This window comes from Serinus canaria, chromosome 17 (assembly GCF_022539315.1).
Source record: "Serinus canaria isolate serCan28SL12 chromosome 17, serCan2020, whole genome shotgun sequence".
NCBI classification, from domain to species: Eukaryota; Metazoa; Chordata; class Aves; order Passeriformes; family Fringillidae; genus Serinus; species Serinus canaria.
The window spans coordinates 860,352-886,400 of NC_066330.1; the positions used below are offsets into that span (position 1 = coordinate 860,352).

The window sequence follows — 26,049 nt, forward strand, 5'->3', positions numbered from 1 at the left end:
AATGCAGATAACTGTAGTATTGAGTAAGTAAGGGAATATGAAAGCTTACAGAGGCAGAGTGGCTTTTAAAAATCTTACTCCAAACATACACAGATATCAAATTATCCTTTTGAGCATAAAAAGATGAGCTACAGCTTTTGCAGCAGAAACAACAACAAAACATCTCTGGAAATGGCTGCTAGGTCTTCAGCTCTGCCCTGCTCAGGATTTTTGTGCAGGATAAACACATCTCTAACTGGGCACATGCAGGAATTTTACTTCCACCAGCTTCTCTACCAGTTCTGGTGTGTTTCTGGTAAGCAACAGGTTTCCATTTGTGCAGCACCTCTGTCTGGATGCTATTTGCACAAATAATTCTCTACATGTCCCAGTCCAAGCCAGGAAATGGCAAAGCTCACTCTTTCCAGGCATCAGGAAGCACCCACAAGCATTTTCAGCAACTGTCACAAAAAAATCCTTCACAATAACTGAAGAGGCTTCAGAAATGCTTCCCTGAACAAACACTCCATGCCTAACAAACGCAGGAGAAACTGGCAGTTTCCACCCAGCTTTTGGGGTAAGTTAGAGGCCCATCCTGCCAACCAAGCAGTCTCATGATTCCCCAGTTTAGACAAGATGCAGCCCACATAGACTTGTTTTTACACACCCACTGACAGCCCACCAGAGCAAGGCCATGGGGGCATTGCACAAACCACTTGCTGAAGAGCTCCAGGAAAAGGTAGAAAGTGTCTCTATATTAATATAGTCAGGTAACTGCAATACAGGTGCCAGAGTCCAAAATACAGCACCCAGATGTCACAAGGTTTGGCACGAGCCTGGCAAGAAGGACGTGGAGACTGTGAGCACCAGCCTGGGCCTGAAACCTCTGAACATTCACATTTACACAGCACAGAACAAACAACACCAAGTACTTAGAGCACCAACATATGAGATTGGAGTGAACAGTGAGACCTGAAAAACAAATGTCAGAAGTAGCCAGGAGGTGATTCAGGAATTTCAGGAAGAGGGACAATACCCCAGGTCCTGTGTGCTCCACAGCAAGGGTGACCTAAATCCTGCAGCGAGCCCGAAGGTTCTGCGCTCCACCGTGGCAGTCCAGGCACTCCAGAGCAGCTTCAGACACTTTTGCAAAAATTGAGGAGCTTGCTTAAGTTGCAAAGTATGTTTCAGACAATCTAGATATCAGTACTTTAATTTCATGGCAGTGAATTTTATTTTACATCACCCTTAAGTTATACTACCCAACAACCCCAACCACTGCCAACATAACCTGTGCCAGCCCTGGCACAGGCAAATAAAACCAGCTAGGCTTTGGGTTGTTTTTTAAAACCAAGTACTTCTCACAGGCAAGGAGTTCGCCAGACCCACTGTGAAGAGGCCATTTATGCAATCAATAAAAGATAGACAAGAAAATCCATAGCCTGCCAATGTGAAAGGTATTGGAAGACCAGAAAAATATGTGAAGCTGGCTTTTCCAGCTGACAGAGAAGGAAAATAAAATCAGTTATTTCATGCACTGGTTTTGGCTTATCATGCTCTGGAGGGGGTGGTATTTGGTGCTGTACAAAGGAAGAGCTACTATCAGGAGCAGCTCGGGAGAGGAGGAGGTGCTCCTGCACTAAGGACTGTGTTGTAATGCAGCAGCAGTACAGACAGGAGGGAGAATTATTATTAGAACAGCAAGTGGGCACAGTAAAGGGAGGAATACAGCTCCTGACATGGCCCTTTCCTAAGGGACTGCTCAGCTCCAAATGAACAATGTAAATAAAAAGCAACCAGGAGCACATCCACAGCGGGGACCCCTCCTTCCCTTTGATACTAGAAGTTATCACATGGATCCTTGCTCATCTGCAGACAGACAGTTCTCCCAGTTTTGACAGCCAACTATACCAGGAATATCACCTACTTAATTTCTTGTTCTCTGTTTGATGCAATTTGCTTTCTTTTGTGCAAAAGAAACTGTTGGGATGTTTTGAATGACAATTTTTTCTTAAGTAACACATTACAAAATGCTCTCCAGAGTCTGCAGAAAGAGACATTGAAACATTGGTTTAAAAGACTGTTAGAATAAGTCAGAAAATGGTGGCTTCCAGCAGAACTTATTATTCTCTCAAAGATTTTGCCAACTCCTCAGGCCATACAAGGCAGAAAAGCCGTGCTCGCCAAGCCCCACACTTGGTGTGCCAGGTTCTTCCCTACAAGCTCTCAGAACACACAATTCCAGGTTTGCTTAATGCAATACATTACTGGATTTGACAAATCACCCCGTTGCAGCACCCAGGGTAGCAGAGCTTCACAGACACCCCAAAGGATAAAGCTGGATCTGAAGGGCAGCAGGGGAGGGATATGGGACAGGGATAGAGGTTTCACGGTGCTGGACAGTATTTTTAAAGTCAGATGTCACTTACATCACACACGTCTCCACTTCCCTGTGGTTTGCTGTCTTTTGGCTAAGGTTTTCCAGGCTTAGCTGGAAGGGAAAAAGAGTGCTGAAGTTAATGGTATGCACTCCCCACTGGCCCTGCCCTGGGATTCAGGCCTGCAAGCAAGGCAGGCTTGGTGAGCCATGAGGGAATGCTCTGGGTCAGGGAATTCAAGCTGACAATGCAAGTCCAGCATGGATATGTTCAATAAGTGCATTACATCCTCCCAGATTTGCTCCATAGCCAGCATCACTGTAAGCTGCCATTCAGCTGCCTGCTGGAAGGGGAGGGTCACAACTCCACACCCAACGTGCAGGAGCAAAGGAAACCTCACACACTGAAGGTGCAGCCATGGTATAACCTGAGGGCACAGGAGGATGTCAGGGGTCTGTCAGCTCACATATCAGTGAGCACAGGCAGAATCAGGAGCAGTTTCCTGGATGTGGCACCTTGACCTCCTGACAGAGCACTTGGACAACTCAACTGCCTTTTTTTAAGTCACCAGTTCTTCTCAGTTATGGAACCTTGACAGGCTTTCAAATGCTTCCCACTCCCTGCTCAGAGGCACAAGTAGTAACCAAAAACCAAAGCAAACACACTTTGTTCATCTATCTTGTTGATATAGGATTTTCCCCAAATGAAGATGTTCCTAGAACTGCTCTCCACAGAAACCAATGGTGGAAAACACATTCCAGTCTATCAGGATTTTAAAGCTGTCAAACCTTGAGTCAGAGACCAGCTCTCTTTCCACATTTCATCCTGACACATCTCCCACAGCACCACTGCCAAAAGGGGATGTGACACAAAGCCAGGAGCCCAGCTGGTATCTATTTCTTATCTGCAAATTACCAACACAGATAAAAGTAACCTCCTGGTCATCCATACACAAAGCCTGGAACCATCATGTCCCAAAGCTCTACCAAAAACCAGCCAATCTCACCTTCACCAAGCAGGATGCCTACCTTGGCTCCCTATTTGCCTGTCCTTTTCTTCTGCAGACTGGCACACTCGTGTCTCATGTTTTCTTTCAACGCTATACTGCACGTTTTGGGAAAACCATCTGTGTGTTTCCATGTGATCTGCTCAGAGTGCTAGTCCTGACAGAGCCTCAGACAACACAAAATGCATTAGAAACCAAATTCATTCCTCTTGCCAGAATACCTAACTCTCCATCAAGAGCCACTGCCCTGAAGTTCCCAAGACACCACTCAGTTCTGCCCAAGAAACACTGAAATAAATAATTAGCAATTCCCCCAGACAGGCACTGAAAACCTCACAGCCTGCTGGAGTCAGGAATTCAGAGGGAATGGCAATGAGCAGTTATACATCAAACCATTTCTTCACAAAATGTAGGCGGGGGGTGGGGGGGGGGGGGAAGATTTCTTTATGATTCCAAGGTTTTTAGTAAAATTTGGAAGGGATCACAGACATTCCTCACCCCAACCACTGTTCACCTCAGGGCACGTCTGCACTGCAGTGGCTGCAGCTCTTCCAGACACATGCAGCTCCTATTCCAGCAGCTGGCTGGATGCTGCAGGAGGCATCTGGGAGCAGGCTGAGCCCACACCTGAGCTCCTGGCAAGGCTCAGTCCCGGGGGACAGCAGTGCCCAGGGCCAGCTCAGAGAACAAGCCGAGCGTTGTGTCCCAGCTCTGCTCAGTGCTCTGTGGACATGCACAAGGAAAACAACACAGCCTGGGCTTAGGGGACACTTTTGTATGAATGCCACAATGATAAGCAACTTCAGCTTAAGAAACAGAAACTAACAGCTGTTGTATCTAACTGATAACGTTGGTTAAATCATGTTCTCTCTGCCTGGATGTTTGTTTACTTCAAAGGGCACTAAAGAGAAATGAATTACTGACTTCATGTACAAATTACAGCGTGGCTGACAAAATCACCTGCAAATGTAACTGTCTAGCAACTACCTCCTATTGGGAATTCTCCAAGAAACTGATTTTCCTACTAAAGTACACATTTTTAGAGCTAACTTGCAAAAATACTGTTACCTCTAAAGATTAGGGAAGAGGGAAGTCACTTAAAATAAATAATAAAACCACACAAACCCCAGTGAGCCTGTGTAGTAACACAACCACACCCCAGTGCACGAGCAGTCAGGGCCAGCAGTTGCTCCTACAGGGGCAGGGAGCCTGGTCCCACATTGATCTGGATTGATCCTTCCCTTTGCATCCCAATAAACCCAGCTCTCCCCAGCACAGGGCAAGCTGCCACTGCCCTGGGGCTCCACAAGTTCTGAGGGGCTGGCCAGATGCTTCCTACAATACAACAGCTTTCTTCTGTCTGTCCTTCCCTTTAATAGATGCACTAAACCCATTACTTCAACTTCTTTTGAATTTTGTGAAAACTACTCACTAGATAATCTTCAGGGCTTTCCCCCTACAACAACAGTTACATCAGACAAGGGATTGAAAAGCTGCTTGGAGAAGAAGGAAAAAGGGGAAGCCTAATCATGCAATTGCATTCCTAAAAAAGGGAAAGGAGTGGGCAGGGGATAAATAAGAAAACAAGATAAACCCAGGCAGGCACATTCCCCAGCTGCACACTGCTGTGGCCAGTGGAAGTGGCAGAGAGCAGGCACTCAGTCACACAAGAACTGTTATACAAGTTACATGAATTTTATTACTGCAAACTGAACGTTTACTACCCTCACATGAATGCATCATTCCTTCCTCAGCACATCAGAGGATGAGAAGATCTGCAAACAGCCTCTCAGTAAGAGCTCAGAGTTAAGGGGAGCTGCCACATCTGCATTACCTGTGAAACCTCGTCAGGAACAGTGTCATGACTTCCTGCAGGAAAATAGGCAACACCACAAATTCAACTCCATTCCGAGTCAAATGAGTCGGAAAATACAACATGCAGTGTCAATCCCATTCTTTTAACTTCAAGTAAGTGCTTTGTCGGTAGAATCAGGCTTTATGTATGTTTCAGAGATATTTAAAAATCCTTTTATTGCTCAGAAGCACACCTGTCCGTACCCAGAACTGCAGTTTTGGCATCCTTCCTCTCAGAAACACGCGGAGGTGCTCATTAACATCATGCCATGGAAACCGTGTAGTCCCTTCCTGCCTCCTCCACTGAGATCATGGAAGCCACACCTCACCAGCAGACTCCTCTGAACCCACTCTGGGCGGACTCCCTTTGAACACAGGAGACATGATCTCACCATGGCATGCACGTGGCCTTCACTCGCCTCCAGAACACAAAACTTTCGCTTCTCTTCTTTATGCTTCTGCCACTGACAATTTGTTCCAGCTTTGTCTGTTCTGCGCCCTCTGTGATCCCTCTTTCACTGCAGTTCACGACCTTTTGTGTATAGGATGAACAAAGGGCACAGGCTAAAAATGTCATCACAGTTGGGCCTCTGCTCTTCTACTGACTTCACTGGTTTGCTATTAAAAACAGGCTCAAGCTCAAAGTCAGACCAAAGAAGAATTTCTGGGTCATCAGAGTCTAGGAATCTCCAGAAGATGGTGCAGAAGCAATGTGGAAGAGGACATAAGCGTTTCTTTTCATCCAAATCCAAATCATGAATCTGTCCTGGTGCCTGCATACCACCTACATGGTACTTAGCAGTCATTTGCTTTGTATGAAAGAGCAAGAGTAAAAAAACCATAGGCTGGCCCACCCTTGGCAGGGGTGGGAGGGTAGAAGGGAGACAGAAAAACACCATCAGCTGTGGCAGTGAGCTGTGTGTATTTACATTTCACAGGCTGAACTATTTAGTGGTTTATTTACACACAATGTTCTTGGAGCAGCTAAAATGCCAGTTGTGTTTTATCTCGATTTTGTGGCGATGAGCACAAGCCACAGAACCATAGCAAGAGTCTGCAAATGAGAGACGAAGCTCCTACATCTGGAAAAGCACATGAGCCACTGTGAGAAAGGAGGGAGATTTTGGGAGCACAGGCACAAGGAGGACTGAAATGCATTAGTTAGGACAAGACATCAAAATACAACACAGGGACTCGAAAGCAACGACCCAGTCACAATGCAAGAGCTCGTGCTGCAGGGATTGCACATCCCAGGGTAACCCTGACAGCCAAGCCAACCTACGGCACGGCACAGCAGCCTCGGGTCCCTCCGGCTGCCCCTCCATGTTAGAGTGAGGAGGGAATTGCAGTCAGCTCCATTTTATGCACATTTGATGGCAGGACGCCAACACAACTGTTGACTGAGCCAAATCTGGGCCCCCTTGAACTAAGCCATCACCTAAGGCAGGGTGGAAAAGCACATGCCTCTCGCCTTCCCAGCAGCCAAGTTCCTGAAAAGCATCCCAGTTACAAGAAAGATTTTTTTCTTTCGTCTGACAATAACTGATGTTTTAACTCTTTTATGTACACTCATTACAATGAAACAGCTAGCACGGAGCTGCATTGTACAGCAGTGGGATGGAGAGGCTTCCTTCCAGCCAGCCAAATGATTTACTGGCTGGCCCAAATGGCAGCTGAGGCCAGCGCCCGATCTGGAGGGCAGCTATCGTCACACTCTGCAGCCTGTTCCCATCCTCAGCCAAGGTGCCAGTGGCTGCCTTCCAACTGGAACTGAATTCTGACAAAAGGGAACGCAGGACAAGCTTGGGAAAGCTTTCTGATCCCTTCGGTTCACTTCTTCCCTCCAAACCAGCGTTTGGTGGGAGCTGCCAGCAGGCTTGGGAATTGCATGGAGAGCATCACCACTCTGGGAATTCACCTTCCTGAGCAAGTACTGCTCCTGAGCCGTGCCTCTGCCTCACAGCAGAGAAATCCCTCTGCTGACTCCTGCTTTAATTATATTTCAAAAACTCAGCTTCTGGTCTGTGTTCCACTATATTAATAGCAATAATTAAAAATACTTCAAACAACAAGTCCTCTAAACCTGCAGTTCCATCCAGGCTGTCTGGCAGAGCACATTTCCTTTCCTGACTGACATCCTCAGGGAGCCAGATTGATGGTTATTCTGCTCCATCCCTGCTGCAGGGCTGTGCTGTGTTCTCTCAGCACATGTAAGCTGCAAGGTAATATTTGTGTTGGCAACTTCCTTACATACTTTACAGAACCAGACCTCCATTTGACCCTCAGTGCAGCTCCCACACACAACTTGGTCCACTCCTTTGAACTGTCTCCTCTTGCTGCAACACATGCTCCATACCATACCTCTCTTTCCAGCCTGTTGAAAAATTACACAGCTTGAACAGAGCTTTTGTGCTTCAACAGTGCACCTCAGCTATAAAAGCCAAGCCTGCAGAACGCTCTTATTCAAGAACACCAAACAAAACTATTATAAAATCTGCATTGGTTGTCCTTCTCCCAGGATTGCTCCAATGGAAGCAATCATTTTTATGAAAAAAAGGGAACTGTGTGGAGTTCTGTGTAAAAAGACATCAATATCCAGGTTTTTATGGTCAGAATCCAATAGCTGTACTGTGCTTTAGGGGACTAGTGAGGGTGTTGGGGGTTTTTGTTTAATATCAGCTCCATTGCAGCTCTTTAGGCAGTAACACCACCTCAGAACAGACTTTCACACCAGAGATCTTCCTTCCTTACCCAAAGCACACCAGGCAGAATAAAAGATAAGCCAACAAAGTAACGTGTCCAGATAATCCAATGAATTCCCATTATCCATCTGTGCCGCAGCAGATCATCAACAGCTCCATTTAATGCCAACAGAGCTAAACCAGAATAAAAGTGATGCAAGAAGAGGGGAGATGTGAGTGGCACACGGCAGCGAGGCAGCTGCAGTGCGAGCAGGGGACTGTGCAGAGCATCATGTGACAGGAGCAGCAGCCGCGGGAGAGCTGCAGCCCCTGGCTCCCAACTCCCAAACCTGTGCCCTCCCTGCCAGGCCACGGACACCACCACCTGATCCCAGTGCAGAACTGACCCGGGTCAGAAGCTTCTCGATGTTTTGAATCCTTACACTTCATTTTTATTACTTCCCTCCACAAAATAAAACAGGGACACAGAAATGATTAACAATGAGCTTCACGTTCCTCCTGCTGGAATGCACTTTCAGCATCTTTATCACTTGTAGATCGACTTTCTCAAAAGAGCACAGAACACAGTACCATTCTGACACATAGAGCAAAGCCCAACCAGACACCGTTGTGATAAAATATTCCCTTGTTTGTAAGGGACATGGATTGACAACCGAATTTTGATAGTAGCTACATTTCAAGACAGAACAATGATCACATTCTCCTCTGTAAAACAACAAAATATTCCCTCTCTCCATATAGTTTCTGTGAATGGTTTTTCTATTTCCTGCAGTAAAGGACCTGGCCATCACATTTGTGACTGTCTGTACTGCTCTGGCAGCCCAGGATGACTGGAGAATAATGCTCTCTGCTCATGGTGAAGTGACTCACTTTCTTTCATTTAACATAAATCGTGGTCCAATTTATCCAAGCATCTTGAATGAGACTGTATTAATCTGATTTGAAAATGAAGCTTTTTTTTTTCTATACATACAATCCCCAGCAGGGCATCAGGCTCCTAGAGTGCTTCCTCCACCATGCCAGGGACAGCACAGCCACCACACCACAGGGTCAGGCAGGGTGAGGAGACCCCAGGCAGGAACTGCACCTGCAGATCCCACAGCAAGACCCATACCAGGATGATTTCCTACGATTTGCAAAGACTGCTACCACCACAGCAGTCCTGCTGCCCACAGGAGCAGAAGGAAGCACACACATTCTGGGAGACTCACTCACATTTTAGTCTTCGTATGGTCCCACAGCGCTGCTTTGCATTAGCGGGACAAGATGCCATGAATTACAGGTTGCATTTGGATAGCTCGTGCAAAATCCAGATTAATTTTTTTTATATTAATGGGTCCACTTTGCAGGTTGGAGGACCAGAAATGCTTGGCCCAGACAGAGCTAAACCGTAGAAGCTTGGAGTCTGGTTATTAAATGAGACGTGCAACTCAGACACGGATGAAAACAGGTCCTATTCTATGGTGGGAGATTAGATCTAGAGCTGAAAACCTGCAGTCTTGATCTTGAATGTTTTAACAGGTTGTGGACATTTTTATAAGGCAAGAAATTTGAGGGGATGACATAACATAACAACCATCCAGCTTCTGTCACCAAGGGCATCTCATGTCACCTATTGTCCAAGACACCTCTCTGCACAAAAACAAATAAAAATTGGGGACAAGGGAACTGCTGCGATGGAAGTTAAAAATCAGAACGAACCCACGACGATTCCAGCAAACCGGCAGCTTGGATACCCAGCACTGCACAGACTGCTCCCGTAAAATCCTGCAACGTTCCATCCCAACGGGCTCGTCTGGCGATGCCGAACGCCGCTACCTGTCAGCGGCCGCTCCGCACCGACAGCCTCGCCCGCGGCGGGCGGGAAGGGAGCGGGAGCGGCGGAGAAGTTAATAACGAGGGGTCGCTCGGGTGATTATTCCGGCTGGGCTGCCAGCCCAGGCCTAAGCGTTAGACGTGTCACATCGCGTTCCGCCACTCCGTTAGCAGCAAAGACAGCGGCGAGCACGGCCCCGTGCCGCCGCCGGGCCTCGGCAGCTCCCGCCCCCGCCGCCCCTCTCCGCGGCACCGGGCACGGACCCGCCGCGCCGCCGGGGGATGCTGCACGGGGCCCCCGCCCGCACCTGCCGCCTTACCTGGGCTCCCACGCGCGGCGGGGCTCTTCCGCCGGGCCCGGAGCTCTGCGGGGGCGAGACCGCGGTGAGGGGCGCGCCGCCGCCGGGCCTGCCCCGAGGCGCCCGCAGCCGCCGCCGCCGCTCCCGCCCGCCCCCGCCGCCGCCCCGCCCGCGTCCGCCCGCGCCGCCGCTCCGCCCCCCGCACCTGGAGGCCGGGCCGGAGCGGGGCAGGCGCTGCCGGGCGGTCCCGTTCACCGTCCGCACCCGCCGGTCCCGACCACGGTCCCGGTCCGGGCGCGGCCGCAGCGCCGCCGAGGTTCGGGGAGCGCGGCTGCCGCCTCGCGCCGGTCCGCGCCGGCCGGCCCCGCCCCCGTGCGCTACTATTGGCCACGCGCCCAGGCTAACGGCGAGAAGGCGTTCTGATTGGCTGTGCCGGCCGTCAATCGAGAGACTCCGCCCTCCCGCGCGCTGCCGGTGAGGCGCGGCGGCTGCTTGGATACGGCGGCGGCGGCGCCGCGAGGAGCGAGACCGACCCCGTCTGTCTGTCCGTCTGTCCCGCGCGGACGCCTGCGCGCACGGCCTTGCCCCTGCCCTTGCTTCGCGGTGCCGCGGCGGCCACTCCCGCCCCGCCCGCCATCACGTCCCCATCACTGCCGGTGTAAGAGTGCCGCACCTCGGCCAGCGTGAGAACACCGGCTGCGCTCTGACCGGGCTCCGGCGGCTGACAGAGAGCGGGGGCGGCAGCCGCAGCACCGAGCGGCTCCCGAGGGGCAGCAGCCCCAGAGCCCGGGGCCAGCCGTGCCTCCCGCCCTGCCTGTCAGCGCCCCGGCCGCTACCACCCTGCATCCCCCGGGGAGCGCGCGGCGCGCAGGCTCCTCCCCCCTCCCAGCGCGCGTTGGTACGGTCCGGCCGCGGCACCGCCCCCGTCCCTGCGCCGCTTCCGCCTTTCCGCCCCGCACCGCCCGCCATGGTGAGAGAGCCGGGCCGCGCGTCGGGCATCCACCGGCATCCCGCGGGAACGCCACCGGGATCCACCGGCATCCCGCGGGAACGGCATTGGCATCCCGCGGGAACGCCACCCGGGCATCCACTGGCATCCCGCGGGAACAGCCACCGGGCATCCACCGGCATCTCGCGGGAACGCCACCCGGGCGTCCCCCCCGTCCCACCGGGCCCGGGAATCCCGGCAGTGCTGGGCCCGCATGTTCGCGCCACGGGGGCTGAGGGTGGGCGGGATGCGGGCCCGGGGGTCGGGCGGGGGCACTGACGGCCTGTCCGCTGCCCGCAGGCCAAGATCAAGGCCCGAGACCTGCGCGGGAAGAAGAAGGAGGAGCTGCTGAAGCAGCTGGAGGATCTGAAGGTGGAGCTGTCGCAGCTGCGCGTGGCCAAAGTGACCGGCGGGGCCGCCTCCAAGCTGTCCAAGATGTGAGTGGGGCCGGGGGCGAGGGCAGCTGGGCAGGGGCCGCCGAGTCCCGCGGGCGCCGTGCCTGAGGGCCGCTCTCGCGGGCTGTGGTGGCTGTGTGCTGTGGCAAAGAAAAACCTGCAAACCCGCGTGGAAAAGCAGCACATCTCAGTGGGCCTGAGGGCCGGTGCGTGTCTGTGCTCAGAGGAGCTGAGCCGGGCGCTGCCGGTGTTTGCTGCAGTGGGGCGCAGAGTAAGGGCTCCGGAGCACACGCGGGTTCTGCACCCCGGGTTCGGCCCCTGGAGCTGCTCCTGCAGGGTGTGCTCAGATCCCTCTGTTTTCTACCTGCAGCCGCGTGGTGCGCAAATCCATCGCCAGAGTGTTGACTGTCATCAACCAGACCCAGAAGGAGAACTTGAGGAAGTTCTACAAGGTAAGGACAGGCATTTTCTGTAAGTGGCCTTTACACTCTTGCCGTTCACAATTAAAAAGTCTGTGGGAAGGATTTCTACTTAAATTCTATGAAAAACTATGATTTACGTTCAGTTTAAAGTTCTTTGGTCATGGTTGCTTTTTAAATATTAATGCAAGAGTTCTGCAAGCTTGGTGCGAGCCTGCTTTTGCAGAAGGGTCCTCTGGCAGCATCACTTCTGTGGGGTGGGGTGGACTTGCTGGGAGATGTGGTTTGCAGAAATGCAGATACTCTTATTTTCAATTTAATCATCTCACAAGTGACCAAGAAATTCTTTAATTCTGTTTAGTTCTGTAATTTTTAGAATATCACTTCCTGGAGTTTGAATTAGATCATACTGGGTGGGGAAAAAAGATCTTTTTCAAGAGGTGCCGCATAAGTGGGGCTTGTAAGATTCGGCCTTACTTAAGCCTGAGTCAGAGCTGCTGCAAAAGTTAGAATGCACTCGTGTTTCCCAGCGGGAGAGGAGTCTCCTGAACTGCAGGCTGTAGTGATAGTCCCGAGGAAGAGGGGCTGAGCTCGGAGCAGTGTCTGAGCTCAGCTGCTGTGTGTCTTGGCAAACAGGGCAAGAAGTACAAGCCCCTGGACCTGCGGCCCAAGAAGACGCGGGCCATGCGGCGCAGGCTCAACAAGCACGAGGAGAACCTGAAGACCAAGAAGCAGCAGAGAAAGGAACGTTTATACCCAGCCCGGAAATTCGCCATCAAGGCATAGCCCTGGGCCAGCTGCACGCTGGGCATGATGGCTCATTAAATGGAGTTTGCTTTGGAAGTGTCACTGGTGGTTTATTTGGGGGTGGTGGGTAAAGAGCTCATAAAGGAGTCATCAGCTTAATGGAGGGAAATGGCAGGATTCACAGAAAGTGTTTGAACTGAAACTGCTAATGAAAATACAGACCTGGCACTTTATTTTCCTCTGAGGAGCAGGCAGTGAATGGGTACAGATCTGTGAGGCTGGTTCATCCAAACATGTAAGAAGTATTTAACCTGAGATTGATGTAGAAGGGAAGCTTTTCACAAATGTTGGTAGTCAGTCAATATTTATCACTATCACAGTTTAAAATTTTATCTTGTGCCAGTGTAATAGAAATTAATTAGCTGAGGGATTTCCCAGGACATCATGGAAACTTGTCAGCACTTGGTTCAGATCCCTGGGCAGCTCAGGGGGGGATAGTGTTCACACCAGGTGTTCTTTCCGTGCGTGCAGGTGCTGCTGAGGGCACGTGAGCTCAGGGTATGAAAAAGAACTGAGCTCCAAGGATGGCACCTCTGAACTCCCAGGGCATCCATTGCCTCACAATTCCACACTTCTTTATACCTGCAAAGCACAGCACGGGTTAAATGGTTTGTCTTTGTCCCCCATGGAGTTCTTTGGGACTCAGAGATGGAGCAGCAATTCCAAAAGCCTTTTTTGGTCCTGATTGTGAGGAAGAGTTCCACAGTGCTGCTGGAGCGTGAGGGCTGCAGCACTCATGGTTTGTATTAGTGCAGCCAATGCATTCGAACATAAAAAAATTCCCTATCCATTAGGGAGTTCCTAGATTGGATCCAGATTCTGTTTAGGAAAAATATCTTAATTCTGCTGCCTCAATTAAGGATTTTTAAGCCTCAAGCTAATTTTATCCAGAGAGGCCCAATCACGTTCAGTGCAGGGAATTTTCCCTACATGGTGGCATTGCGAGGGGTGGCTGTGCTGTGATGTCACCTGGGCTGTGCTGGCTTTGTCTCTGTTTGGATGGGGTGCGTGGGACGTGTCTGGCAGCGAGAGGAGCGGGGCTGGCACAGCACTGGGCCAGGCAGGCTGCGTGTGGGAACGGCTCCTTGGCTCGGCTCTGCTCCCAGGCAGGCAGGCAGGGTCACAGGGGGCTGTGTCCATGTCCGTGTGTCCTGCTGGGGCTGGCAGAGCTGCTCCAGGGGAGCATCAGCTGCTTCACCCCCAGGAGCAGGAGCACCCCCCGTGAGGATCCCAGAACTGGACACTCCTGTCCCAGGAGCCTGATGCCAGATGGAGACAGGAGAGGGGCTGGTCCCTGAGCTGGGATCAGGGCAGGCTGGGGCAGGTGGCTGCTGCCAGATCGTGCCTGGCTGCATTTGGGCTTCTCTTTGGAGAGCTGTGTGCCCTGTGCTGCCCCAGCAGCACGGCTGAGGGGAGCCTGGTGCCTCTGCCAGCGTTCCTGACTGCACAGCAAAGAAAACACAGCCCGAACTCAGCACTGCAGAGACTGGTGAGTGTCAGGGTATGCTCCAGGTGTCACCTTCCACCCCAGCCACAGGAGCAGCTGCACTGCTGAGAGAGGATCTGCTGTCTCAAGGATCCAGTCACTACAGATCACTGGCATGCCAATCAGTAACAAGAGGGTGGGAGACACAAAAATGGGGAAAAGCCCCAACTGAGCAGGCACTGAACATCCAGGAGCCATCCCCATGCTGAAGTGGGAGGCAGTACCAGAGAACAGCTCAGGCTTCAGTCTGTGCACAGCCCCCAGCAGCCATTTGAGGAGGAGGTGAACATGTTTCTGGCACTGCACTGAATCCTGGGGCTGAATTACTCCATCCACCCATAGCTGTGTGACAAAACCAACCAGTCCGGCCCTTCCATCAGAACTGCCCTGTCCTGTCACAGGAGACATCCTGCAGACAAGCAGCCTTTTAAGTGACCAGGAACAACAGAGTGATTGAGAGGACACAGAGGGGAAGTGAGAAGTTCCTTCAGGACACAGGTGGAGAACACTCTTGTTCCTGCTGTGAGAGCAAGGCAGAGCCTGTCCTGGCTGGGGTCTCGGTGGTCTGTGCTGGTTCCCTCTTTACCAGCCAGCCCCAGAGGGTGCCCAAGCTGCCCCAGCTCCCTGGCAGAAGCCACTGCTGTCAGGGCTGAGTGAACACTCTTGGCCTTGCTGGTCCCCAGAGGGTGGCAGGAACCCCCAGGGAAGGGCCACCCACTCCCCAGAGCACCCCAGTGTCACACTGCCTCTGTGGGGACCATGCAGCATGTCCCCTGTGTCCCTGCAGGCTGTGTGGCCCCTGTCCCCTGTACTGCCTGGCTGTGGGGTCGGTGTGGGACCTCACCGTGCTGCAGCACTGACCCCACAGCTGCCACACCAGCCCTGGGTTGGCACTGGTGTTTGCAGAGCCTCAGAAGCTCAAACTGTTTATTTGCTCCTTGTAACTGAAGATGTCCCTCAGCACTGGAGAGGTTTCCTGGGAAAAGACGTTCTTCAACATATAAATAATTTCCCGGGTGGGGATGAGGATGGAGGAGCAGCTGCTGGCTGGCTGCAGGGCACGGCCCAGGGCTGCTGCTGCTGCAGAGGGAGCCCTGGTCCTGTGCCATGGAACACATCCAACAGGACCAGATGTTTCTGCCCAGCACAGCGGGACCGGCCCGGAGCGGATGGTGTCAGTGGGAGTTGGCAGCACCCACTCCTGGACCTGATTCTGCATCTGGGGCAGGGCCTGGGGGAGGAGGGGCTGCAGAGGGGCAGAGGCAGATGTGAGCTGTATAATCACAGAGTCCTTTAGGATGGAAAACACCCTCCAGACTGAGTCCAACTGTAAACCAAATATTGCCAAGGAAAGCCTGGGACTCACCTCCCGTGGCTGGTGTTTGCTGCAATGGACAATCCCCAGGTCTCCTAACACCCCTGGCATTGCTCCTGTCACCACTCCGGTCACCTTCCTCCTTCAGGACAGTCCCTGGCTCCTGCCCTGAGCACTGCCACAGGGCTGGCCCTGGTTTCTGCACACAGTGGGACATGGAGGGACATGCCAAGCACTCTGTGGGCAGGGAGCTTGGGAGCGACCACCCAGGCACACCCGGTGCCCTCGGCCGTGCCATGCCCGGCACAGGCGTGCTGGGAGAGCTGGCCCTGCGTGGCTGCGTGCGAGCAGCGTGTCTGGTGCAGCTGGTGACCACAAGCCCCAGGCTGTGAGGCCTGGCAGGAAAATGCCGCGTCCCGCTGGCCTCGCAGATGGCCTGGGTCTGCCCGGGGCAGCCACCCTGAATGCCCGTTTTGTTGGCCACTCTGGGGGAGGACTTGCCCCACGCTGCCCTGGTCCTGCTGCTCCATGAATACCAGCAGTGTCTGGACACAGGCGCAGCGCCGCAGGGCTCAGCTCCCGCCGGCCTGGGGGCTCCCAGGGCTGGGGGCTCCTGGCTCCCAGCCAGCCTGGCCGTGCATCCCTAGGGAGATGGAGAAAGCCCCAGGATCAGGCTGAGCAGAGCCCAGCCACAAGAGCCCCCCGCTCCCTGCCGTGCCGTGCCATGCCCTGCCCTGCCAGGGAAGGGGTGTGTGCAGGTGCACCCTGCCAGCCTGGGGGGCTGCCATGGCAAGGCCGGGGTGCTGTGGAGCTGGTGCTGTGAGCCTGGGAAAGATTTCTGTTTCCACTGGTGAGTGAGTCAGCGGCGGCACCGCCAAGGCCCGTGGCTCCCCTCCCTTCCCTCCGGCCACCGCCACCGCCCACCACCCGCTGCCCAGCCCTTTCCCACAGCTGCTCGGGGTCGTCAGCCTTGGCACCTGTGTCCCCATGTCACACCATGTCCCCGCACCTCCCTGCAGCTCCTGGAGACTGACCAGAGGCCCTGGTGGCACCAACATTCTCCCACCAAACATGTCCCAGCATGGACAGCAAGTGGGTGGGGGCACAGCATGAGGGCTGGGGCACTGGCACTGAGCCTTCTGCTCCCCGGGGATGACCTGGGGGCTACGGCACAGCTGGGCACCATGTCCTAAGCAGAGCCCTCTGCCAAGCCCCTGGTTCTGGAGCCTGGCAGTGCCCAGACAGCTGAGCTGCAGGGGATCCAGGTGGAGGCAGCTCCTGGGGTGGAACAAGGACTGAAGTTTTGGCGCACCCTCAGTGGTGCCAACAGATTGCAGCGACGGGCAGGCTCCGGCCGGGATGCCACCTGCCCACTGCACATCCTGCCCACCCAAAGACTGAGCACCCCCGGCTCAGCTCAGCCCCGAGACAGCTCAGCACTGGGCTGGCACCATGGGGAGAGCAGGACGCCAGCCTGGGCAGCACGGCCAGGAAGGAGGCAAAACCACCACAAACAAACCAGCCTGGCCAGTAACTGAGAAGGGAGAGGGGGGGATCAGGGCTCACTGCCTGGCTGCACCAAGGACAGGAGGAGATTTTGGGCACCAGAGCCACCTGCCCAGATGGCCTCAGCTGCCCTTCCCCGGGCGCCACATTGCTGTCACGGGGGCTTCGAGCACCACAGCCCCCCAGCATCCCTGACTCAAGCTTCATTTGCTGCTTGCTGCTGAACTGAGAGATTTTAATCTTTTAATCATGTTATGAGCCGAGGTGGTGCCGGCCACGCACAGGAGGAATGTCTGGAAGTCAGCAGCTCCTGTCACAGTGGGAGCCCATCCTGCCCCCACCCACATGTCCCCACTTGGGGACCCCTGTCCTCCCCAGCCTGGTTTGTTCTGTGACTGAACTGGGACCAGGAGCAGAACATGGGACCAGAGACCAGGACCAGCCATCGGGGACCCGTGCCAGAACAAAGATCAGCTCACAAAGGGCTGCTGGGACTGAAACTCCCCACCACAGCCCGACGTAGTGCTCTGACCATGTGGGTTTCATTCCTCCCTTCCCATGTTTTCTGAGCGAGGGGAGCGGAGGGGTGTCCACAGCCCAGCCCAGCACAGCGCGGAGCCACGGCAGCCCCTGCGGAAGAACAACAAAGCCCTGGAATTAGAGATGTGCTGGGAGTTTACTTTACTACAAAAAAATGTCAGAAATCCGTATTGTTTGTACAGGGATTTGCTGGGGATCGCTAGATAAAAGCCTGGCAGGGACCAGTCGGGGGGAAAAGTCGGCCGGCTCCTTTTTGGTGGCGAGGACCCACAGCCAAGAGAGGGGGCAGTGCATGGCCAGCGTGGGGGCTCGGGGCAGAGCAGGGCAGGGGCAGGGGCAGGGGCAGGGGCAGGGGCAGGAGCAGGGGCAGGAGCAGGGGCAGGGGCAGGGGCAGGGGCAGGTGGTGCTGTGAGCCAGAGGAGGACCTAGGAGCAGCGTGGGGCCAGCAGAGGGGCAGCCAGGCTGCCCCGCGCCTGGCACCAGCTTCAGGACTTCGCAGTGGGAAACCTTTCCGCATCCAGGGACACGGTCGGTGCCAGCTCCGCAGCACGAGGCGCCCGCGGCCAGCGGCCGGAGTGTGCGGGGCCTGGCGGGGCCGAGGGGCCGCACGCACGGACAGGAACGGGAGGGCGGTGCAGCGGGGGCTGCTCTCACCCGGGGGCCCCGGGCATCTCCGCCCTTGCCAAGCTCTGAGCAGCGTCGGGGCAGCGGCTCGCCGTGCCCACGCTCAGCTGCTCCCGCCTCGGCTCCCGAAGGCTCTCGGGCTGCAGCTCAGGCCGGACGATGCCAAAGCTGTCCCGAGGACCCGGCAGGGGCTCCTGTCCCGGCTCTGTCCCGGGACCCTCCTGCCCCTGCACTGCCGTGGCACCGTGCCGGTGCTGCTGGGAGAGTGTGGGGTGCCCGCTCTGGGCAGACGTGCCTGCAAGGTGTGCTACAGCTGTGACAGCAACCCCTGGCACACCGGGCCATGGAAGTTGGGTCAGTGGATAAGGATGGCGAGGGACAGGGACAGTGAGGGATGGGGATGGTGAGCACCCACCCTGCCCACTCCTCCCTGCCCAGCTCCAGGACAGATGACAACACACGCAGCCCGCTCTCACATCGGTTATGTTTTAGTACTGCTCATGTCTAAAACGACCAAAACCAAGCCAAGCGCTCGCAGCCCCTCACTCTGCCTCACACGGAGTGAGAGGCCCTCGGGCTGCCCTGTCCACTGCTGGGTGCGGGCAGGTGAGAGGGCAGGTGAGAGGGCAGGTGAGAGGGCAGGTGTGCAGGTTGCTGTGCGTGCAGGACACCCTAGGCAGGCTCCTGCACGGCTCCAGTGAATGCATTTAAATAACAAACTCATGATCAGCAAAAGCAAAGGCATCTTAACCACACTTCTTAAAATAGCGGCTGGCACCTGTTCCGGGCGCCTGGCAGTGAGGGGGCCCGCCCGCCCCACGGGGCTGGGCGCAGGCGGGGCAGGGGGCTGTCCCGGCCCTGGCACGGCTGGCAGCGATGGCACACCCGGTCCCGGCGGGCGTGCGGGGAGCGTGGCCGGGCTGCGGGCAGTGCGGGAGGCGCTCGGTGCGCTGCTGCAGGGCGGGCGGGCGGTGCCAGCAGCGGCAGAGGGATGCGGGGCTGGGCTCCTCTCTGTGTCCCGGGAAGGCGATGCCGGCCGAGCTGCCACGGCCCCAGGGGCCACGTTGTCACAGGGGTGTCTGTCTGCCGGGGGCTGCTCTTACGGGCTCCCCCTGCTCTGCAGCACAGTGGGCACGGTGCAGGTGATGGCCATAGCAGATGGGGAAGGTTTTGGGGTGGAAGCCAGGCTCTTGCCACAGCCCTGTCTGGAGTTGGGGTGCCAGGGCCAGGCTGCGTCAGGGTGCCCCAGCCATGCATGGCGCAGGGTGGGTGCAGGAGTGCAGTGGGACCCGCCCGGGCACTCAGACCACGAAGCTGAGCCCGTAGGTCATCTGATGGCCGTTGTCCCAGGCATAGAGCACCTTCTCCTTGGGGTTGTAGTCGACCTGCGTGGTGAAGGAATAGTGGTTGAGGAAGGGCAGTCTGAGTTCTGCCTCTGTGTCTGTGTGCGTGTCGAAGGCATAGGAGATCTGCCCTTCCTTCTGGCTGTAGGTGTCCACAGCATAGAGGATGCCACAGATGATGAAGCAGTTCCCGTAGGTGTTGCGCTTCAGCCCCGTCTTCCAGGTGGTTTCCTTGCGCACCGAGAGGTCCACGGGGTCCAGCCGGCTGAGGACGATCACCTCCTGCTGGGAGTAGTCATAGTCCACCGAGGGGTAGATGACCCAGAGCCCGCTCTCATCCACAGCAAAGTCGATGTCTGAGTGGCCCCTCCACTTCCAGGGTGTCGTGTCCTCGTACACCACGTCGTGGAGCTGCGCCCAGCCTGCCACGTAGCGCTCCTTCAGGTCATACTTGATGATGTTCTTGGTGAAGGCACGGTTGTAGTAGAAGGCCCCTCGGTACACCACGTGCCCCGTGCCAATCCAGTTGTAGGGCAGCTTATAGAGGTTGCTCCAGCGGCCTGTGGGTGGGTGGGAGAGGTGTTGGGACCCTCCATGCACGATGGCCAGAGGATGCTGGCAGCAGCAGGGGCCGTGTGTCACCTTCGCTGCCCTCTGGATGCTTCCTCAGCTGCCCACCGCCCCAGGGCCCAGCACAGCTGATGTCACCCAGCACTGAACACCCACCTAGAAGGAGCCAGGGCCCCTGTGCCCACTCGGCCACTTGCCCCTCACCCTGCTTGAAGCTGTCGAGGCTCCTGAACTCCACCAGGCTGTTGCCATAGTAGTAGTTGGTGACGTAGATGCGGTCATCCTTGGCTGCTGGGTCCTTCATCCAGGCCCCCTCGTTGCGCCCGTAGCTGTGGTGCTCCCTGGGGGGCTCCACGGACTCGATGGTGCCTTCGCATTCCGCCTCCCTCACTGGGTGCCAGGGGGAGGAAGAGGAAGGTTTATCCCTGCCCAGGCAGCTGAGCCCTCCCTGCTCCTTCCCCGTGGCAGATTCCTGCTGGCTTAGCTTGGCCAGGGCACTGGGAACACAGGGCTGGGTGCCCTCTGCCAGCTGCCCCCTCTCACCCACCTCTGTTCGGTGTCTCGGGGTCCCCGGTGCTGTCGGTGCCCTGCCCGAGGGCGGGGCCGGGGGGGCTGCGGGCGGTGCTGCGGGGGCCCGGGGCAGTGCTGGGCTCAGCCGTGCTGCTGGGCACGGTGGTCTCTGTCTGTGCAACAGCTTGGGCTGGGGTGCCCTCGGCTGAGGGGGGCGGGGGGCCCCTGTCCTCCTGCTGCTCTGACACAGCCGTCCCTCTCACAGGGCTCTCTGTGGGGGGACGAGCCGGGGGTCAGTGCATTTGCAGGGGCAGGCCCTGGCCCCCCCCTCGGTGAGAGGTGCCCTCCCAGCCCCCATCCCTGACCCGGTTCCAGACTCACCGCGGCTGCCGGCCGGACCCTCCGCCGCTCCCGCCTGCCCGACCTTGTAGTACGTGATGCCTCGGACCACAGTCTGCTGCTGTGCCAGGGGCTTGGGCTTGGCCGTGGGCTGTGACCCTGCTCTGGCCTTGGGGTTCTCCTTTTTGGGCTTTTCGGGCTTCAGCGGCTTCTCCTTGGGCGCTCGGGGGCCTGCCCTGTCCCCCAGTGCCTTGCGGGTGCTGGGGTACCGTCCTGCCTCCTTCTCCCGGCCACCTGTCGTGTCCTGGGGGGCACAGCCTGGTCACACCCCCTTCCCTCCCATGCCCTCCTCTTCCCTGCCACCACCGTGCCAGGCAGTGGGCACAGGCACCAGCCCAGGGGTTACCCCAAGGATCCTCCACAGCCTGGGGGAGCCTGGCCCTGCCGGGCAGCACCCACTGTGCCTGCATGGGGCTGGGCCCCGGGGGTACCTGTGCCTTGCTCTCAGGGATGGCAGCCGCATCCTTCTGCAGCAGCTGGTAGCCCAGGTTGGAGATCTCCTTCTTGATGCTGATCATGATGTCAGAGTAGTTCTCGTAGCGTTTCATCTGGTCGGTGAGGTGCTGGACGCTCTCCTTCATGAAGTCATTCTCCCTGCTCAGGTTGGTCTTGATGGTCTGCAGGAGAGGAGAGGAGAGGCTGGAGCCCCATTGAGGGAGCTCACAGAGGGTCCTGAGCTGTGCAGTGGGGAGCACTTCAGGGATGGGGCTGCTGGAGCTCACTCACCTCCTCCAGCGTGTTCATCTGTGCCACCACCTTGCTGATGTAGGCGTGCACCTTCATCAGGTCCATGCTGTACAGCGTTCCCTCCAGCAGGTCCACCATGGCCTGCAGCTGCGGTGGGGGACAGAGGGATGGGGCCTGGGGTAAGGGCTGGGGCACGGGGCAGGGGCACGGCAGTGCAGCGTGGGGAGGGGGTCTGGCCCCCAGTCCCACCACACCACAGATACCTTGAAGAGCTCAGGGGCCTGTTTCTTCAGCTTCTCCATCTTCCACTCGTTCTCACAGGGGTTGAGCGAGGAGGGGGGTGCGGTGCAGGAGCACCTGCAGTCAGCCCCCGAGCTCACCGTCTCCACGGTGTAGAAATCCTCCACGCGCGCGCTGCCGCTCCTGACGCGGCTGCAGGCGTCCTTGCTCAGCGGCCGCAGGATGCACTTGCAGCGGCAGTCGGAGCCCTCGGAGGTCATCCGGACCTGGTCCACATCACCCAGAGCCTGCGGGACACGTGATGAGCCCGGCGCCCATCCGGGTGTCCCGCAGGGCCTCGCCAACCCCAGCCGACCATCACAGCCAACTCCCTCACTGCTGCCTGCCCAGAGATCTCCCACTGCTCCTGGGGCTCGTGGCTGTGCCCAAAGGAGTGAGGCATTGCCTAGTCCAGAGCACCCTGTCCCACCGTTCTGCAGCCGGGCTGACAGTGACCAAGCCCAGGGAGCTGCTCATTCCTGCAGTGTTTTGTGGCCCAGGTACTTCAGTCTCATTTCCGTGGCTGCTTCCCAGCCTCCAGCAAGACCTCATTGAGCAGGGATGGTGGCAAGAACACCCAGCAGCGCCTCCGTGCCCCCACGGCCCGGCTCCGAGCCCACACAGGGTCTGTTGTTTGTGGTGACATGCAGCCACCTCGGGGTGAGCTCGGCCCCTCAGTCTGCCGCGATGGCCTGAGGCACAGGCTCAAGGACTCCCTTGTTTCCACACATGGCCCTGATTCACGCCGCAGAGCCCAGGGTGCTTTTCGGCTGCTTCAGCTCATTTCTCCTGTTGGGCCCAGGAACAGGGGAGCTGAGTCCCTCCTGCCCCTTGCCACCGGCTGTGCACCTGCGCGGGACCCCTGGGCTGGCAGGAGCGTGGCCAGGCCGCTCTGGGTGTCCCACGGGTGGGGATGTGCCTGCTCCAAGCCCCCCGGAGGGTGGGAGAGCAGGGAGAGGCAGTGCGGTGACCCCGGAGGGAGAGGGCTCTGCCCACAGGGACTCTGACTCATCCTGGGAAACAGAACGGTGGCAGAGCTGGGAAACAAGTTGAGCTCTGGCTCCCGGTCCTCCCCGGACCACAGAGCAGCGTGGGAAAGGGCAGAGGCCCACGGGCTCCATGTCCTGGCCCAAGGCAGCACCCAGGGCCACACGGGGATGGATCCTCCTTCCTGCGCCGCAGGACTGGCGGCACCGCGGCACTGCGGCTCCCTAAGCTGGGCACGGACCCCAGCTCCCCACAGCCCACACGGGCCAGGGGCTTCCTCCCCTTTCTGAAGGGCTGCAAAACCTCACACATTTTGCATTTCAAAAAACCCTCTTTCGTTCAAAGGGAAACCAGGTCCTGCTGGCTGAAGGGAAACACCAGGAAGCCAAAGGGCTGTAAATTGAGCAGAATCTAATCAAGCTCTCAGCAGGGAGCAGGGCAGGGACCCCCTCCCCAAACACCACCTCGCCAGGCTCGCACGTCCCCGGGGCCCCTGACCTCCCCCATGGCCACCGGCTCTTGTGCAAACAGGCAGGACGGTTCCCAGCCCCGCCGCAGCTGCGGCCCCTCTGCACACACCCAGCAGCGCCCGGAGCTGGGCTGTCCTGGGGGGCAGTGTCCATCCGTGTGCGGCCCGGCGAGCACACATCCCTGCGGCAATCCCGTGAGAGATCCTGCCCACTGGAGGCCCACTTCAGTTCCGAGCTGGGCTCCCCCGTTCCTGGCAGCCCCCAGAGCAGCAGCCCCGGTGAAGGTGGCACTGCTGCAGCACAGCCCGACCGCCGGCACAGCTGTGACCCCGCCTGCTTCCAGCTGCCCGCGCTGGAAGCTCGTTCTGAGCGAGCAGGGGACCCTGCGCTGTGCATCCCCTCCCTGTGACACTGCACAGCGGGGAGGCCTCCGGCGCACAGAACCTCTCCCACGGCATGAAGGGCCAGCCCCTTCCCAGAGACCCGTCCGGCCCCGGCCACGTCCGTCCCGCGTGGGCAAACGCGCTGCGGGTGTCTGAACTGTGCCCGGGCCACCGCCCACCTTCACGTGGGGCCGTAACACTAAACCTCGCTGTGCCGTCTGCCAGCTTCCCTAAACAGGAACTGCATGCTCTATTTATACAGAAAAGCCCATAAGCAAGGAAGTATTAAAACCAGGTTCCCACGCGGGGAGACTGTGAGGGTCGCCCAGCGCGGCCCCTCGGCTGCTGCCCTCGCTCAGCCCCTGCCCGGCTCGGCAGGGGACAGCCCGCACAGGGAGGGCACGCACAGAGCCTCTCCCCAACAGCGCACGGGTGGCTGGGGAGGCGGGTGCAGAAGGCAGCCCGTGCTGCTCTGCTTTCTGCAGGTGGGAATCTGCGAGCTCCCCAGGAAACCTGCGTGGGGAGCTGATGCAGCCCTGCAGGGGCTCTGGTGATTCTTCCCCTGGATCCCCCACTCGCTGCAGACCCCAGCCCAGGGTGCTGGCAGGTGGCTGCTCCCTCTCCTCCCGAGCAGGTCCCAGCTCCCCTGGGGCTGCATACCCATGGCTGGTGTGGGAGAGTGTCCCTGCACTTTGCTGAGGGTTTCCTCACTGCAAGTTTTATGAGCTGGGTAATTTTCCCAGTTTCCGGGACCTCTTGCAAGAGCATCCATGTGAGCACAGAGTTTGTGACATTATTTGGAGAAAGCGGGACCTTTGACAATGACCCTTGGCCAGCTTTTAAGCTGTCCCTTGGCTGCTGCCAGAGGACTCGTCTCTGAGGAAAACACGCTGTGTTGATAAGCTGCCGCACCACACGCCTCTGGCACAGCTGCTGGGAGGCATGTCCCCGTCATGGGAGGGAAACCATGTCACCCTCCTCTTCCTCCTCCTCCCAGGCTTGGCACAAGGTGTCAAACACGTCCTGCAGCTAAGGCAGAACGGTGCTGGCAGGGCTGGGCCGTGGCTGACAGCGGCCAGGCCCGGGGCGCTGGCGCTGCTCGGGCGTCCCGTGTCAGTCACGGGGACACGGCCATGCCAAGCGCTTGTGTGGCACACGCATGCCCACCGATGGGATCTCATTGAGAAAACGCCTCGGAGCACAGCAGGCAGCACCTGCGGGGAGGGAGACGGCACCTCGTGGATCGCTGAGTCCTGCCAGCATCACCCCTGGCACCCTGCCGGGAAGCCAAGCAACAGGGCATTCCAGGCTTTGGATATCCATTCCAAGCTAAGTGCTGCCCCACAACAGCTGTGTTAGCGTCGTTTCCCACCAAATGTCTTGGAAAATCCAGTCTTTTTAACATTTGGTGATCCTAGCAGTAGCTGCTCCCACCATCATTCCTCTGGGCTGGGTCCCGGTGTCCCTGCTCCGGCCCCGCTACGGCCACTGACCCCGTGGGAGACGTCTTCCAGCTGGAACCGAGGGCTCCTGGACGCACGGGGGAGGCTGGCTCCCCCCGCTCCCGGTCCCGCTCCCGCTCCCCATCCCCGCGGGGGAAGGCTTGTCTGGGCTGCTCTCTCTGGCACGGAGGCGCTCATTGCAGCGCCCATCACCGCAGCGCCGGGGCTTGGGCACCTTCCAACCTCTCGAACGCGCCCACAGCCCGGCTCGTTCCCTGCGCCGAACCCCCGCAGCGCTGGGAGCACCGGCACCCGAACCCCCGGCCCTTCCCGGGACCCACGCTCGCTGCCCGTGTCGGGCCGCGCCCCCGCCGCTGCGTCCGGGCACAGAGAGCAGCGACCGCCGGCGACATCAGGCCGGTCCCGCAGCGACGGGGCTGCCCCTGCCCGCTCCCGACCACCGCCGTCATCGCTCCCGGCCGCGATCGCGATCTCCGTCCCGAACCCAGTCGGTGCCGGTGCCGGTCCGGCCCGTCCTTACCGTGGCGGCGCCGTGCACTGCGGCCAGCACCGGGAGCAGGAGCGCGGGGAGCAGCAGCGCCCGCATGGCGAGAGCGGCGGTGACCGCCCGCACCGAGCGCCCGCTCAGCCCGGCCCGTCCCGTCCCGTCCCGGCGGCGGGGAGGAGCCGCCCGTCCCGTCCGCCCGTCCGTCCCGTCCCGCCCCGCCCCGTCCCGGCGGCGGCACCGGCCCCAGCAGCGGCGCCGCGGCGCGGGGGCGGCGCGTTCCCCCCGGGTGGAGCTGGCCGTGCCCTTACCGGGGCTCCCGCCGCGCCGGGGCTGCCCGGTGCCCCGTGCGGGGCTGCCC

At 57.7% G+C, this 26,049-nt stretch overlaps 3 protein-coding genes across 4 annotated transcripts in view; 1 reads left to right on the plus strand and 2 right to left on the minus strand.

The window, feature by feature from the left end:
- The window catches only part of SCAI (suppressor of cancer cell invasion), a 37,886-nt gene extending 26,954 nt beyond the window's left edge, over positions 1 to 10,932 (minus strand). Inside the window, exon 1 of one of the 2 annotated variants that reach the window (XM_030231508.2) lies at positions 10,707 to 10,932. In XM_030231508.2, the coding sequence (XP_030087368.1) occupies positions 10,707 to 10,879 (173 nt within the window). In that variant the 5' untranslated portion in view covers positions 10,880 to 10,932. The remainder of the gene's footprint in view (positions 1 to 10,706) is intronic. The other variant, XM_030231509.2, reaches the window with a different exon arrangement.
- On the plus strand, positions 10,897 to 12,678 carry RPL35 (ribosomal protein L35). Its single transcript, XM_009093323.4, has 4 exons — positions 10,897 to 11,003; positions 11,322 to 11,458; positions 11,787 to 11,868; positions 12,472 to 12,678. Exons 1-4 carry the CDS (start codon positions 11,001 to 11,003, stop codon positions 12,619 to 12,621), a joined length of 372 nt encoding a protein of 123 aa, XP_009091571.1. The 5' UTR covers positions 10,897 to 11,000; the 3' UTR covers positions 12,622 to 12,678.
- Positions 12,679 to 17,606: 4,928 nt separating this feature from the next.
- OLFML2A (olfactomedin like 2A) lies at positions 17,607 to 25,835 on the minus strand. Its single transcript, XM_030232861.2, has 8 exons — positions 25,725 to 25,835; positions 21,886 to 22,149; positions 21,662 to 21,769; positions 21,367 to 21,552; positions 20,918 to 21,179; positions 20,574 to 20,807; positions 20,231 to 20,416; positions 17,607 to 20,016 (listed from the first exon to the last, which is right to left on the minus strand). The coding sequence occupies exons 1-8, from the start codon at positions 25,788 to 25,790 to the stop codon at positions 19,415 to 19,417; spliced, it is 1,908 nt and encodes a 635-aa protein (XP_030088721.2). The 5' UTR covers positions 25,791 to 25,835; the 3' UTR covers positions 17,607 to 19,414.
- Between the last annotated feature and the right edge of the window lie 214 nt (positions 25,836 to 26,049).

Excerpts from the sequence above, each read along its gene's own strand:
- RPL35 (XM_009093323.4), top strand. Across the intron at positions 11,459-11,786 it reads GCCTCCAAGCTGTCCAAGAT|CCGCGTGGTGCGCAAATCCA; the intron begins GTGAGTGGGGCC and ends TTCTACCTGCAG. Across the intron at positions 11,869-12,471 it reads ACTTGAGGAAGTTCTACAAG|GGCAAGAAGTACAAGCCCCT; the intron begins GTAAGGACAGGC and ends CTTGGCAAACAG.
- OLFML2A (XM_030232861.2), bottom strand. The coding sequence starts at position 25,790 with ATGCGGGCGCTGCTGCTCCCCGCGCTCCTGCTCCCGGTGCTGGCCGCA. Across the intron at positions 21,770-21,885 it reads AGGCCCCTGAGCTCTTCAAG|CTGCAGGCCATGGTGGACCT; the intron begins GTATCTGTGGTG and ends CCCCCACCGCAG. Across the intron at positions 20,017-20,230 it reads CCTCGACAGCTTCAAGCAGG|GCCGCTGGAGCAACCTCTAT; the intron begins GTGAGGGGCAAG and ends ACCCACCCACAG.